Genomic DNA, 14,489 nt, shown 5'->3' on the forward strand with positions numbered 1-14,489 from the left:
CCTTTATAAAACAGCACACTCGAAGCCCTTCTAAACCCTTGCCCTGCTGCATTTTTCCCCGTAATACATACACCATCTGATAAGTTATATGTTTAATTTATATGTTGTTGTTTCCAGCTAAACTATTAATAGCCTCCATAAGGACAGGGACTGACTTTGTTTTATTTACTGCTGTTTTGTTGGCACATAGAAAAACCCGGCACATAGTAGGCAGTCAGCATTTTGTTGGTTAAATGAATTCACTGATAGAATCTGTTTGGAAAGCAACTACAAAAGGCTTGTTACAAAAAACCTTTTATTTTTGTTTTTGTTTTATTTTGTTTTGAGTCAGAGTCTCACTCTGTTGCCCCGGCTGGAGGCCAGTAACATGATAATGACTCACTGCAGCCTCAGCCTCCTAGACTCAGGCAATCCTTCCACTTCAGCCTCCCGAATAACTGGGATTTCAGGCACACACCACCACACTTGGCTTTTTTTTTTTTTTTTTCTGTCTTTCATAGAGACAAATTTTCACTGTGTCGCCCACATGGTCTCAAACTACTGGCCTCAAGAAATCCGCCTTGGCCTCCCAAAGTGCTGGAATTACAGGCATGAGCCACTGTGCCTAGCAAAAATACATTTTTTAAAAAGGAGAAGGATGAAGTAAATGCTATCCAATTGATAATAAGAGGAAGATCTGCATAGCATAGGGTCTAGTCGATGGGATCTAGAGCAGTGACGAAGGTTGTTGTTTTCTCCTATTAAGAAAAGCCAGGAATTAGATGCCAGTTCCAATTTCCATAAGGACATATCCTGGATTTTCTAAGGTTCTTATGGTTTGAGGTTTTACATTTAGATCTCTGACCCATCTAGAGTTAATTTTTGTGTATGGGGATAGATAGGGGTCTTGTTTGAGTCTTCTGCGTGTGGTCAGCCAGTTTTCCCAGCACCGTTTACTGAATAAGTTCTCCTCTCCCCAGTGGTAGGTGGTGGAGGCTTTGTCGAAGATGAGATGGTTGAGAAATTGAGGTTTTGCTTCTGGAATCTCAATTCTATTCCATTGGTCTATGTGCCTGTTCCTGTACCAATACCAAGCTGTTTTGATTATCATAGCTTTATAGTAAAGTTTGAAGTCTGATAATGTGATACCTCCTGCTTTGTTGTTTGTTTTTTTTTTCTGAGGATTGTTCTGGGAACACTTCTACACTGTTGGTGGGAGTGTAAACTAGTGCAGCCTCTGTGAAAATCATTGTAGTGATTCCTAAAAGCTCTAAAAATCAACCTTTCTTATGACCCCACAATCCCCCTACTGGGAATATGCCCTGAAGAACTCAAATCACTCTATAAAAAAGATATCTGCACACATATGTTTATCGCAGCATTGGTCACAATAACAAGAACCTGGAACCAACCATGCTGTCCATCAAAAGAGAACTGTATTTAAAAAAATGTGGTACATATACATGATGGAATACTACACAGCCATAAAAAAGAACAAAATCATGAATTTCGCAGCAACCTAGATGGAACTGGAATTTATAATACTGAGTGATCTCTCACAGAAACAGAGATCTGAGTATCACTCATAAGTGGTTCTTGAACAACTATCGTAATACATAAGAAAAGGATTGACAGTGGCAGGAAACTATGGGGGGGCAGGGAGGAGAAGGGAGGTGGGATTAACGGTAGTCAATATCTGGGGGGGCACATCTCATCAACAAGGGTACCTGCACAATGCATATTTGTATACCTAACCCTTAACTGTACCCCACCATTTTAAAATTTAAAATATGTTAAAAAAAGAAAAGCGAAAGTGATAGGAGAAGGGAGAAGAATTTTCAGGATGAAGAACAGGCACTATGTGTTGTCAGTCTTTGAGAAGAGCAGGCTGAGGGAAGTAAAAGGTTGGTGCATGGTGTGGGGGGCGGGTAATAGAAAATACAACTATAGGTGGATGGGAACAGATGCTGAAGGACTTGAAAGTGAGTCAGAAGAAGTAGAATTTCCATCCGTAATGTAGATTCATCTGTGAATTCTTGAGCTATGAGAGATGAGAAAGCTTCTAAATCTAAGCTTGTTGGTATCATGTAAGGCAGCAAGGAGAGTGAGATAAGGAATATCAACTTGGGGCAGTTGCAACAAAGTAGAACTCTTGGTAGTAGGGAGTGTAGGGTGTAATGAAACAAAGCATGGGTTGACTGTCAGCATTCAGGGATATGGCAGGGAACAGGGCTTGGTGGTTAACTGTATGGGATGCAAAAAAAGAGGAAATTAAAAGTTCTAGTATTAAAAATCATATTTCCTTTTAATTATTTTGTTTTTTATTATAGGTTTCTCAATCACAGAGAAATGGATCACTTAAGCCTTTGGACGACTCAGTTGTCACACTTCTTATATACTACCAACTAAGATTTATGACAATAAATCTCCACATTACAGAACTGTTAAAGAACCAGAAGAGGATATTATTTCACAAAAATATGATTCTTTAGTAATGACGTTACTAAAATACAATTTAAAAGCACAATTATTAAATAATTAGATTTGCTAATAGGAGCACTCACGTGCAACAGCTACTGTATGCTGATAGTTACCAGACTGCGAATTTAGCTGGTTTTTCCCTTCATGAAGGGAAAACTTTTTCAAAATTCATGATTTTGTTCTTTTTTATGGCTGTGCAATATACCACTTCTGTATTTGCAAGAAGCCTCTCAACATTGTCATTAAATACAGTTTCAGCCAAGTATCATTTAGAAGAATTTTCATGTAACAAGTTCTAGAAAGTTCCAAGTCCCACCACTAAGTGGATTTGATATTATGGCAGCCACTTACAGACTTGTTGTTAGTACTGTGAACCACTACAGCAGCGTGGTGATAGACAGGCGTTTTGAGCAAGCTATACATTATTGCACTGGAACCTGCCACACCTTCACGCATGGAGTTGACTGCATTGTGGTACATCATAGTGTTTGTGCAGACCTCTTGCACATCCCTGTGTCTCAGTTCAAAGATGCAGATCTGAACTCTGTGTTTCTACCCCATGAAAATGGGCTTTCCTTGACTGAGGCTGACTATCCCCATCAGGCCCTCACAGGCATCCCCAGGGTCAAGAAAGGATCTACGTTTCAGAATACTTGTAACTTGAAGGACATTGCAGGAGAAGCAATCAGTTTTGCCAGTGGAAAAATTAAAGAATTTTCCCTCGAGAAACTCAAAAACTGTAACCATGCAGCTTACAAAAAGGGAAGGAAAGTTAAGTCTGACTCATTCAATAGGAGGTCAGTTGATTTTGACTTGCTCTGTGGACATTATGCTAATGAAGGGAATTCCCCATCCTTTGGCTTACTACGGAGTTCTTCAGTTGAGGAAAAATCTCTGTCCCATAGAAACTCACTTGATACAAACCTGACTTCCATGCTTCTTCAAAACGTCTCTGAAGAAGACTTGGTTACTCAGATTTTGGAAAAACATAAAATAGATCATTTTTCTTCTGGGACAGACATAAAGATGTGCTTGGACATCTTGCTGAAATGCTCTGAGGACTTGAAAAAATGCACAGATATCATAAAGCAATGCATAAAGAAAAAGTCAGGGGGTAGTAGCATCAATGAAGAAAGTAGTAATGATGCCATTTCCAGCTCTGAAGCTGTCTATGTGAATGTAATGACCAGATTAGCATCCTATCTGAAAAAGTTACCACTTGAATTCATGCAGTCTGGGAATAATGAGGCTGTAGATTTTATGCCTAACTTACAACTGACTCCATTCTCCCCAATATTTGGCACTGAACAGCCCCCTAAATATGAAGATGTTGTCCAGCTCTCAGCTCCTGCCTCTGGACAGTTTCAGACAATTGAATTGCAAGATGACAAGCTTAATTCCAGGAAAACAGACACTATAAAACCCATTTCAAACAACTCCACAAATTCCTTATATAACTTAGAGGTAAATGATCCCAGAACTCTAAAAGCTGTCCACCTTCAATCACAGTCTTTAACCATAAACGCTTTAGAAAATGTTTCTTCTGGTGATTTAATGGAGACTCTTTATATTGAAGAAGAATCAGATGGAAAGAAACCATTAGATAAAGGACAAAAGACAGAGAATGGACCCAGTCCGGAGTTGTTAAAGAGAAATGAACATGGAGCAGAATTTCCTGAACATGATACTCATCTTAAAAAATGTCCTGCCTCAGTGCAAAATGAAATTGGTAAGATTTTTGAGAAACCATTTGTTCATCTACCTAAGGAAAACTGTAAATCAAAAGTTTCTAAAGTTGAAGAGGGAAACCAGAGAGATTTTATGAATTCTAACAGCCAAGAAGAGATAGATAAATTGTTAATGGATTTGGAGTCTTTTTCACAGAAAATGGAGACTTCTCTAAGAGAGCCACTTGCCCAGGATAAAAACTGTAATTCTTTAAATAGTCATAGTCAGACCCCAGTAGAACTTGAGCCTAAATCTAAAGTCTCTTCACCTGTAGACAAAGTCTCGCCTTCCTGTCTAACAAGGATTATTGAAACCAATGGACACAAAATAGAGGAAGAGGACCGAGCTCTCTTACTTCGAATTCTGGAAAGCATTGAAGATTTTGCTCAAGAACTAGTTGAATGCAAATCAGGCAGGGGAAGCCTATCACAAGAAAAGGAAATGATGCAGATTCTACAGGAAACATTGACAACTTCCTCCCCGGCCAATTTATCGGTCTGTAGAAGTCCTGTTGGTGACAAAACCAAAGATACTGCCTCAGTGGTTTTGATTCAGCAGACTCCAGAGGTGATCAAGGTAAGACCCCAACAATCTTGAGTCATGAGAAGTCTCCAAAAAAGCTTGTAAAATGTATAAACAAAAACTATTTTTTTTAGCCATTTTATGTTCTACTAAAGTTCCTGCCCTGTACTAGGAATTATTTCACTCAGTTCAGCTGGTAAAAAAGCAAGACTTAGCCTGTCATCCCAGCACTTTGGGAGGCCGAGGCGAGTGGATTGTCTGAGCCCACGGGTTCGAGACCAGCCCGGGCAACTTGGCAAGACCTTGTCTCTATGATAAATCAAAAATTAGCTGGGGATGGTAGTGCGCGCCTGTAGTTTGGCTACTTAGAAGGCTGAGGTGGAAGGATCGCCAGAGCCCGGCAGGTTGACACTGGGGTGGCCATGAGCGTGCCACTGTACTCCAGCCTGGGCAACAGAGTGAGACTCCAACACACACACACACACACATGCACAAAAAAGCAAGACTTTAGAGTCAAGCAGACTGGTTTCAGCTGCCCTCCCCACACCTTTCATCTTCTTCCTAGCTCTGTGACCAAAGAAAAATTATTTAGCCTTCACATCCTTATCTATACGGTGGAAATAATAAGGGCCAAAATAATTCGTGTGAAGCACAGGCAAAATTCCTTACACAAAGCAGGCACTTAATAATTGTCCTCACACTCCCCAATCAGCCAGGAGACCAGTCATTGCTACATGCCTGTATAGACCTGTGTAAGGTGCAGTGTATGGTTCAAAACAGGAGAAGACATGATTCTTTAAGAGCTTAAAATCTAGTTGAGACAAAGATACCTGAAACAGTTCATGAGCATGTAAACACTACTCTTTGCACATTTTGACAAAAAGTTTGAAGAAACACGACTCTGAAAGTATTGTTAGTACAATAGACCTTCAAAAAAGGGAAAAACCAGAGTATAAGATTTGCTTCTCTATGCAAGTGAGAATAAATATTATTCTAGAGACATACAAGTATTTCCAAAAGATGTAAAATCTATCTCCCTACTGGTAGCGTTGCTTTTGAATACTCCCAGAAAGTTAGTATCTGCCCATTTGTGTGTGTGTGTGTGTGTGTGTGTGTGTGTGTGTGTGTGTGTGTGTGTGTGTGTGTGTGTGTCTGCCCGTGTGCTTTAATGCAACAAGATATTCCTTTTTTTTTTTTTTTTTAAGTTGGAGTCTCACTCTGTCACCCAGACTGGAGTGCAGTGGCTGCTCCTGGCCACCGTAGCCTCGACCTGCTGGGCTCCAACTATCCTTCCACCTCAGCCTTCCAAGTAGCTGGAACTACAGGCGCATACTACCATGCCCAGCTGATTTTTTTTGATTTATTGTAGAGATGAGGTCTCGCTGCCCAGGCAGGTCTCGAGCCTGTGGGCTCAGGCAATCCACTCACCTCAGCCTCCCAAAGGCGTGGGATTACAGGCTGAGCCACCGAGCCCGGCTAGGATATTCCTTTTTTATTTCACAAGCCCAACATGGGTTATCAAGGGGTTCTGCCCTCCCTCATTCAAAGACTTGGGCTGGTGAAGGCTCCATGTTCTTATTGCTGTCGCATTGCCCCATCTGGGATATGTGGCTTATGAATTCGCTGAAGAGGCCGATGCTTTTAACTGCTTTGTCCTAGACTTGACACAGTTCATTTCTGCTCACCTATCTGAGACACATGTCTCACTAAGCAGTCTCTACCACAAAAGCGTACTGTGCGTAAGCGTGTGTGAATTCACAGACATAAAGCCAAATTTTAAAAAAAAGTTGTAAAATAATGATACAGATTATTTTGAGGTGTATACATTTCTACAAAAAGTATGAAGAAATACCTGGACATGCCAAACACGATGTTAGTCACAATGGTTAACCCTGGAGGAAGGAAGAGAGATGCAGCTGAGGAAGGGTACGCTGGGGGCCTGAATACTCTGAGTGATGTTCTAGTCATAATTTGGGTGTTGGATTCATAAATATTTTGTCATTTTATCTTTATGCCTTTTTGTATCTTCTTAAATATTACGTAGTAACCTTTTTTTACAAAACAAGTTGAATATTAGAGATGGCGTTTATGTGGCCAAGTTTTAAAAAAAGTTACACGTTATTTTAGGATTCTCGTTAAAATTTTCATTTGAACTGGGGAAAAAAGTGTTTATTATGATCAGATGAATTTCTCCCTGGTACAGGTTGAGCATTCCTAATCTGAGAATCCAAAATCTGAAGTGCTCCAAAATTCTAAATTTTTTGAGCACCAACATGATGCTACAAGTGGAAAATTCCACACCTGACCTCATGGTGGGTCACAGTCAAAACTTTGTCTCATACTCAAAAGTATTTAAAATATTTTAATAAAATTACCTTCAGGCTATGCATATAGGATGTATATGAAACATAAATGAATGTCATGTTTAGACTTGGGTCCCAAACCCAAGATATCTCATTATGTGTTTACAAATATTCCAAAATCCAAAAAAAGCTAAAATCCAAAACACTTCTGGTTGCAAGCATTTTGGATAAGGGATACGGATACTCTGTTCTGCTGTGGACTTTTCTAGTTTCTAGTGACATTAAAGTTTAAAATACCACATACTTAATAAGGTTATTCAATGATCATTTGGGTGTAAATATCAGATGTTCACTGAGCTTTTCTGTGAAATCATTTTGTATGTCTCCTCATTTGTTGACTCACAAGGGGTAATACCTTTAGTTAACTTGAGTCAGCGCTGGAAGAGACACTGTAGGAATTAATTACCAAAATAGGAAAAATTTTTCTTCATGTAGCTTGTTTCCACATGGCACATTGGCAATACAAAGGCAATACTGATGTGCTTAATATTTTATAAAGGAAAGAATATACCTATGCAGCAGCCTCAAAATAATAATATCATAAGAGCTATCAGTTATTGTGAACTAAGGTGTACTAAAACATTTAGAGGTATTATCTCACTATTTTCCCCACAATAACCTGTCTGCCCATCTAAAAAGTTCACCTTTTCCAATGTGTTATAACTATTATAATCAGAAATTCTTGCAGTGATGTCGTGTTTTGAAGTTTATTCAACCTTCTTTCCCCATTACCTTCTGTGAAAAAAGGAAACAAATTCTTATGGACGGCAGAAAGTAGAAAGTGTCTGAGCAGCACTTTTCCTTTGTCCTGACTAACAGTTCAGGATCGAGTCCCCTGTGACCACCCAGTCTAAGTCACAGCAACCTAAAAATGCTCTGAATATGTTTCCCAATTTTTTGACAAGTATGGACTGAAATCAAAATCCTATTAAAAGACTATCTCTTGCCATTTTTAAAAATAAGTTTCAATATTCCAGAATAAAATAAAATTTGATGAGATTTCTTCTTGATAAAAGTCGAAAAAGTAATTAATGAAAAACTAATTTAAAAAGGACAAGTGATATAAAATGTTTAATTCAGGAGGATGCTTAATGCAAAAACACAAACCATTCTTCCTTTCTCCATTGCCTCCCCACTTACCTTTATTTAATATTTCTTTTCTTTTCATGAAATATTTTAAGCCAGGATTCGGCAAACATTTCTTTAAGGGGCAAGATAGTAAATATTTTAGGTTTTGTGGGTCACAAAGTCTCTATCACATAGTCTTCTTTGCATTTTTTAAAACAGCATTTTAAAGATATAAACCATTCTTAGCTCCAAGACTTACAGAACAGGCCGTTGCCTGATTTGGCCCATGGACTATGTGGACTATCGTTGCAGTCCAAAAAAATTTGAAATCCAAATCACTTCTGATCCAAGCATTAAAGGGATACTCAGCCTGTTTTGAGTTGTATTGACCCTTGTTTTAGACAAATAGAAAAATACAAATGGTCTAAAAAACACTCTTATTAGCCGGGCTTGGTGGCTCAGCCTGTAATCCCAGCACTTTGGGAGGCTGAGGTGAGTGGATTGCCTGAGCCCGCGGGTTCGAGACCCGCCTGGGCAACTTGGTGAGACCTAATCTCTACAATAAAATTAAAAATTAGCTGGGCATGGTAGCACATACCTGTAGTTCCAGCTACTTGGAAGGCTGAGGCAGAAGGATCGCCAGAGCCCAGCAGGTCAAGGCTGCAGTGGCCGGGAGCAGCCACTGCACTCCAGTCTGGGTGACAGAGTGAGACTCCAACTCAAAAAAAAACACTCTTATTACCCACCACTTGTCTTAGTCAGAGCTTTATTTTTTGCCATATTTGCTTCAGACCTTTGCTTTATCTAATATTTTCAGTATTATTATCATCATTTTTAAAAAATCATCTCAGATATATTAAAATCCCTAGAGCACCTCACCCTAATATTCTGTCTCTTCCTTTTCAAAAGTAATGACTCTCCTGAAGTTGGTGTTTATCTTCTCCTGCAAGCTGTTGATCATGCTTTTATTATAGCGAGAGCAGAGAGTAAGTAATAGAACATAAAATAGGAGAGGAAGGTTGGGGACAGCTGATGCATGACCTTGTATGCTATGTTAAAGGGTTTGTTTCAGGGGAAGGGGGAGGAAAGAAGACTCTTAAACAGAAGAGTCCCTTAGTATGACTTTTTAAAATATATAACAAATTTTGAGTTCAGGTTTTATTTTTTCTTTTCTTTTTTTTAAACTTTTTGGGCAGTTGAAAATTTAGTAATCATTCAAAACATTTTAATTAAAAGATTTACATAATGGTGTGCATGTAGGCAGTAACTGTAAATGGCATAATTATCCTTAAGAGGAAAGATGAACTTGACAGTATTATAGGTCATTAATATTTTAATGTATACTTCAAAATAATTTCCAAAGAGTGAGCAATGTTTGTTGTCCACATATGAATGAAATTCAAACCTGTGTGGGTAGAGGGAGCCAAACAGAAATTACTAGGTTTATAGTGAGAGATTGTTAAAGAGAATATTGGTCTAGACTGGAGGTCAGCAATTTGGGACCCTTGGGTCAAATCTAGCCTGCTGCCTGTGTTTGTAAGTAGTTTTATTGGGCCAATGTGTGTGACTGCTTTTGTGCCCTACCTGCAAAGCTAAGTACAGAGTTATCATAGAGACCTTAAAACCTAAGATATTTACTGTCTGGCTTTTTACAGAAAACGTTTGCTTACTTCTGGTCTAGATGATATTTCATGGTAGATCAGCAAAGCAGACTTTGATAAGGTTCAGTGTTTTGTTAAACACATTAGAAATCTTGGAAAGCACCATTGAATATCAATAGCATAAGCTACCAATGGTTGATGATATTAAGCAATGTAACAGTATACACAGAAAAGTAAGTCAGCGTTTCTGATTCCTTCCTGATGGATTCTGACCATAGCTTTTCCCCCTGTCCTCCTAAGTCACAATTGATCTCTGACTTTGCCACTTAAACCAGGTTCTTTGTCATCCTGTGTCTTAAATTCCCCTTTCTTCTTTTCCTTTCTTTGCACATGAATGTTCTCACTCTGTCAAGTTACCTGAATCATTGGTTAGCAAATTAATCTTCAGAACATGCTTTTTTCCATAAAAGCCTCTATGTGACAGGGAACAACCCTCTGGGTTCTAGAATAGCTCAGGTGTGCAAATGTGCCTGAAAGTGAGTTGAACAAGAATAGGAAGGCAACTTGTGGAGGAGGAAAGGGAAAGGTGTTGAGATTCCAAAGAAAGGGTTTTATCATCACCAATGAGTGAATTAGTAAGGACATGTTTTGACATGGGGAATAACAGAATTTTTTTTAAACTAAGCAACTATATTGATTTGGCAATTCACATAATATATGATAACTTAGTTCTATATCTTATTACCACTGGCAGTTGGTAAACAGTCATTTTTGGTCTGTTCGTGAGCCTTTTGGGGCAATAGCATGTTAATGGTTATTCACAGGTTAAAATAATAAACTTTAACATCCCTTTAAAATTATTTATTTTTACTTAATAAAAACAAAGCCAGAAAAAAAATTCCTTTACTATTTGCCTCACTCAATTAAAAGACTGGAGATTGGGGGCAGAATTCTTCAATGAAGGTGGAAAAATTTTAAGTAAATGAGGAAGTTTTTTTTAAAACTGTAGTATGTAACTCTAGTGAAATCTTACACATTTCAACTAATTGACAGGAAAACATAGCTAGATAGTAAAAATTACAAATTAAAATCTTCATGTTTTTAAAGAGCAGCTTTATTTAAGATTAAATAGTAAAACTGTCAGTGAACCACCAAATGTGGACTTCACCTGTACCTTTACATTTATTGAATGTAAAGATCATTTAGATTTAACACATTACTGTGTTAGGTATGTAAATGGAGGTTGCTAAAATGTTTAACAATAGAGTGTTCCTAAATAACTCTGTACTTCTTTGCAGAGTGTACAGTAGAAGATAAAGATGACTCAAACACAGAACAAGACTTTGTGGAAGACACAGTCTTAATAAGAGAGGCGAGCTATTTCCTATGACAAAAAGTAGAAAGTAATGAATTCTAACAGAGAAATCATCAATGGAGTGTTACAGGAACTCTGAGGAAGGAGAAATACATCCTAGCTTATGGAAGTCAAGGATGTTTCTTTGGAGGAGATAGCATTTGGAAATAGATACCTGTTATCTAATTATTTTGCTTGAGGAACTAGTTGTTGCTGTTAGCACAGTGTTAATGATGCTCAAGTTAGAGGTTTGTTTCTCCCAGTAGCTTGCAACCATTTCCATTCTGTTCCAAAATATCAAAATCTTCTCCAACTATCTTATCAGTATAAACCTTTTGTCCTGTAGGAATCCAATAAGGGAGAAATAATAAATCCCAAACTCTGTAGTCATCCTATCTTGATGATCAAGGGCAAAAGAAATTGTTGTCACAGAACTTTCCTGTGGGGAGAATACAAAGGGAAACGTCAGGCTGCTCTATTTGTAGAATTGTGAATTCCAAGTTAGTAGAATCCCACTGATAAGGTTAGGAGTAAGATGCCTACATTGTCACTCAATTGGGAATCCTTGCCCATCAATCTTCTGGAGTTTTAAAGATGGACTTTAAGCAGGCAGTATACCTAACAACCTAATTCATATATTGTCTTCTTTTTCCACTTTGGGCTCCAAAAACATGATCTCTAGCTCCCAGATGTATACCTGATTAAAAATTAAATATTAAAATAAGAATATGGAGGGAGATTTGCGAACCCCTCTCAAGTTTCACTATTCTCTGTTGGCTATTAAATAGCTGTTTGTTGAATGAATAATCAAATGCTGTGTACCCTTCTCAAGTGGAAGCTGCCCCTTATCTGAAGACTCTCTTGCTACTCTTTGCCTCTCAAGGATGGAGCCAAGAAGACATGATATCAGGGTGCCCTTCGAGGACTTCAGGGTGATGCCACAGCAAGCGTTCGTTTCTCACCTAAACCTCTGGCCCTTTACTTCCTCTAACTTTTAACACCTAAACACCTACAGCATCCTAGAAAAGGTCCTATCACCTTTCCCAGCAAGAATGGGAGACTCCATGAAGAGCGTAGTTTTACTATGTTGCAGGGTGGAAATCTTATGATTATAAACCGTAGGCATTTTGAGGAGAGGGTGCTTTCCTGATCACCATTGTAGCCCCAGGCTTTATTACAGTACCACCATATGCTAGCTGTTTGTTGAAAATTTGAAAAGTTTCTAACATTTTCTCTTTAAGGAATACCTATGCATTCATTTCCTTTTTTCGATTCTTAGAAGTTGCCATCTTTATCCTCATGGACTTGTATTGGAAAAGGATTTTTCTGGCCATTTAATTTTAGTTCATTTGTTTATTTATTTATTTTTTGGTTGCCCAAGAGGGTCAAATAAATCTTTCAAGGTGGGCAGCTTACTATGTTCCTAGAACTCACTTTGCTTTCTTCTGACCTTGATCAAGAATTTGTGTCTGAGATTTCACTCCAGAAGAAATAAAGGGGCTTCCTAGGTTAATGATCTGGCATTTTGGTTTTCTCAGAGTTCAGATATTATATTGTATGGTTTTGTATGCATATTTAAATATAGAATAATTATGAAAATATAACATTTAAACAAAGCACATTTCAGGAACCTTGTTAAACATTTCTTCTGGAGCATTTAATAGAACTTGTCTTTCTTTCCTTTTGAGGTATATATCCATGCCTTCATTAAGGTTAGCCATCATGTCACTAAGGGAAAGTGTTTCTTCTTCCCTATCTTTGTAGGTACTGATGGCGCGTGCATTCAGTGCTGGGGATGCTTGAGTAGAAATCCAGAAACTAGGCAATGCAGTAGGAAACCATTCTCTCCTTCCCTCATTTACCACCAAGCACTTAATAAAAGTAGGGGGATCTGGCCAGCGGCAAAAACGAATTTGCAGAATGAGCCCAGCCTACATTCCGCTCTCCACCTTTAATGGCTTCTAAGGTCAGATTCTCTTCAGGTATCCCAAATATGTGTTGTCGTTCACCCCCCCACTATGTTCACAAGAACATGGTAGATATATATGTACTGATGTAGAAAGATAAAATTGGTTATTAAAAATCTAACACACTAGTATGTTTTTTTTTTTTGTTATCAACATGTTGGTATGCACACCAGAGTTTGGGGTAAAATGCTCCAAATGGTGCTTGTTCCTCCAGAAGTAAAAAGTGAATCTCAGAGATCCAGGTGCTCCTGATAGGTTGGCCTCAACCCCAGCCTGCACACCACCCTCGGCAGGAGAGAAGAGGAGCTCCCCGGACTCAGCTTGCTCCTGTTGTGCCCTCAGGCCTCACTCACAGGCCTGCCCACCCTCACAGCCTCACCACCACTCTCTGCCTTAAGGTCAGCGGGACTAATCTGATAGCCCTTTGTCTCTGTCTGTGCCGGTCACCACAAGTTCAGTAATCCCAATCATCCTCGTCCCCACACTTTCCTCCTCACGCTGCTTTTTTACATCTCCCTTTCCAGTCCAGTCTGACCCTCCCAACTCCTGAAATCCTTTCACCGTGTCTCCTTGAGCTCATGGTCCTTCACAGGCGACCACACCTCTTCTCTAAGCATCCCCTGCGCCTCCTTGTCCCTGAAGCTGCTCTCTCCCGGAGGATACCACAGCCGGGCGAAAAGCTGGCTCTTTTCTTGCCCACTCCCACCGCCATCTCAGCGGGCCTGGAGAGGGGGTAGTTGGGGTTCCTGCTTTGCGTTGCTGCCCCAGACTGCTCTCTTTTCCACCTTCCTGAGACCCCTTTCCAACTTTGAGCTAATATCCTCAGACTCTGCTACCCACTACCCCTTCTGATTGTAGTCATCTACCACCTCAGGTTTCTTCTTTTATTTCCTTAAGTGTTATTTCCTGACTCTAGGACACTCTTCAATAGTATTCTTTCCCTGTTCTTGTGAGTTTTCAGTAAATAAGGTATCCAGTTCAGGAGCTTCTCAGTGTCTCGATCTCCTCCTCTCCAATGAGCTTGTCTTCTGTGCATCTTTGTTCCTTCTAGGTTTCTGGTTTTAAAAGCCTAGTTCCCATGGCCAGGTGTGGTGGCTCACACCTATAATCCCAGCACTTTGTAAGGCCAAGTTGAGAGGATTGCCTGAGCCCATGGGTTCGAGACCAGCCTAGGCAACTTAGTGAGACCTCATCTCTACAATAAATAAAAAAATTAGTTGGGCATGGTGGTGCATACCTGTAGTTCCAGCTACTTGGAAGGCTAAGGCAGAAGGATCAACTGAGCCCAGCAGGTCTAAGCTGAGGTGGCAGTGAGTGTGCCACCACGCTCCAGCCTGGGTGACAGAGTGAGAGACTCCAACTCAAAAAACAAACAAACAAAAAGCCTAGTTTCCAACTAGCAGCATTAGCATCACCTGGAAGCTTG

At 39.4% G+C, this 14,489-nt stretch overlaps 1 protein-coding gene across 1 annotated transcript in view; it reads left to right on the forward strand.

The window, feature by feature from the left end:
- The first annotated feature begins 2,725 nt into the window (after nt 1-2,725).
- PPP2R3A (protein phosphatase 2 regulatory subunit B''alpha) overlaps nt 2,726-14,489 on the forward strand; it is a 131,302-nt gene continuing 119,538 nt past the window's right edge. The window contains exon 1 of the mRNA XM_008056860.1: nt 2,726-4,764. Within this exon, the coding sequence (XP_008055051.1) occupies nt 2,797-4,764 (1,968 nt within the window). The 5' untranslated portion in view covers nt 2,726-2,796. The remainder of the gene's footprint in view (nt 4,765-14,489) is intronic.

This window comes from Carlito syrichta, unplaced genomic scaffold (genome assembly GCF_000164805.1).
Source record: "Carlito syrichta isolate Samal-C Ts95f unplaced genomic scaffold, Tarsius_syrichta-2.0.1 Scaffold302562, whole genome shotgun sequence".
NCBI classification, from domain to species: Eukaryota; Metazoa; Chordata; class Mammalia; order Primates; family Tarsiidae; genus Carlito; species Carlito syrichta.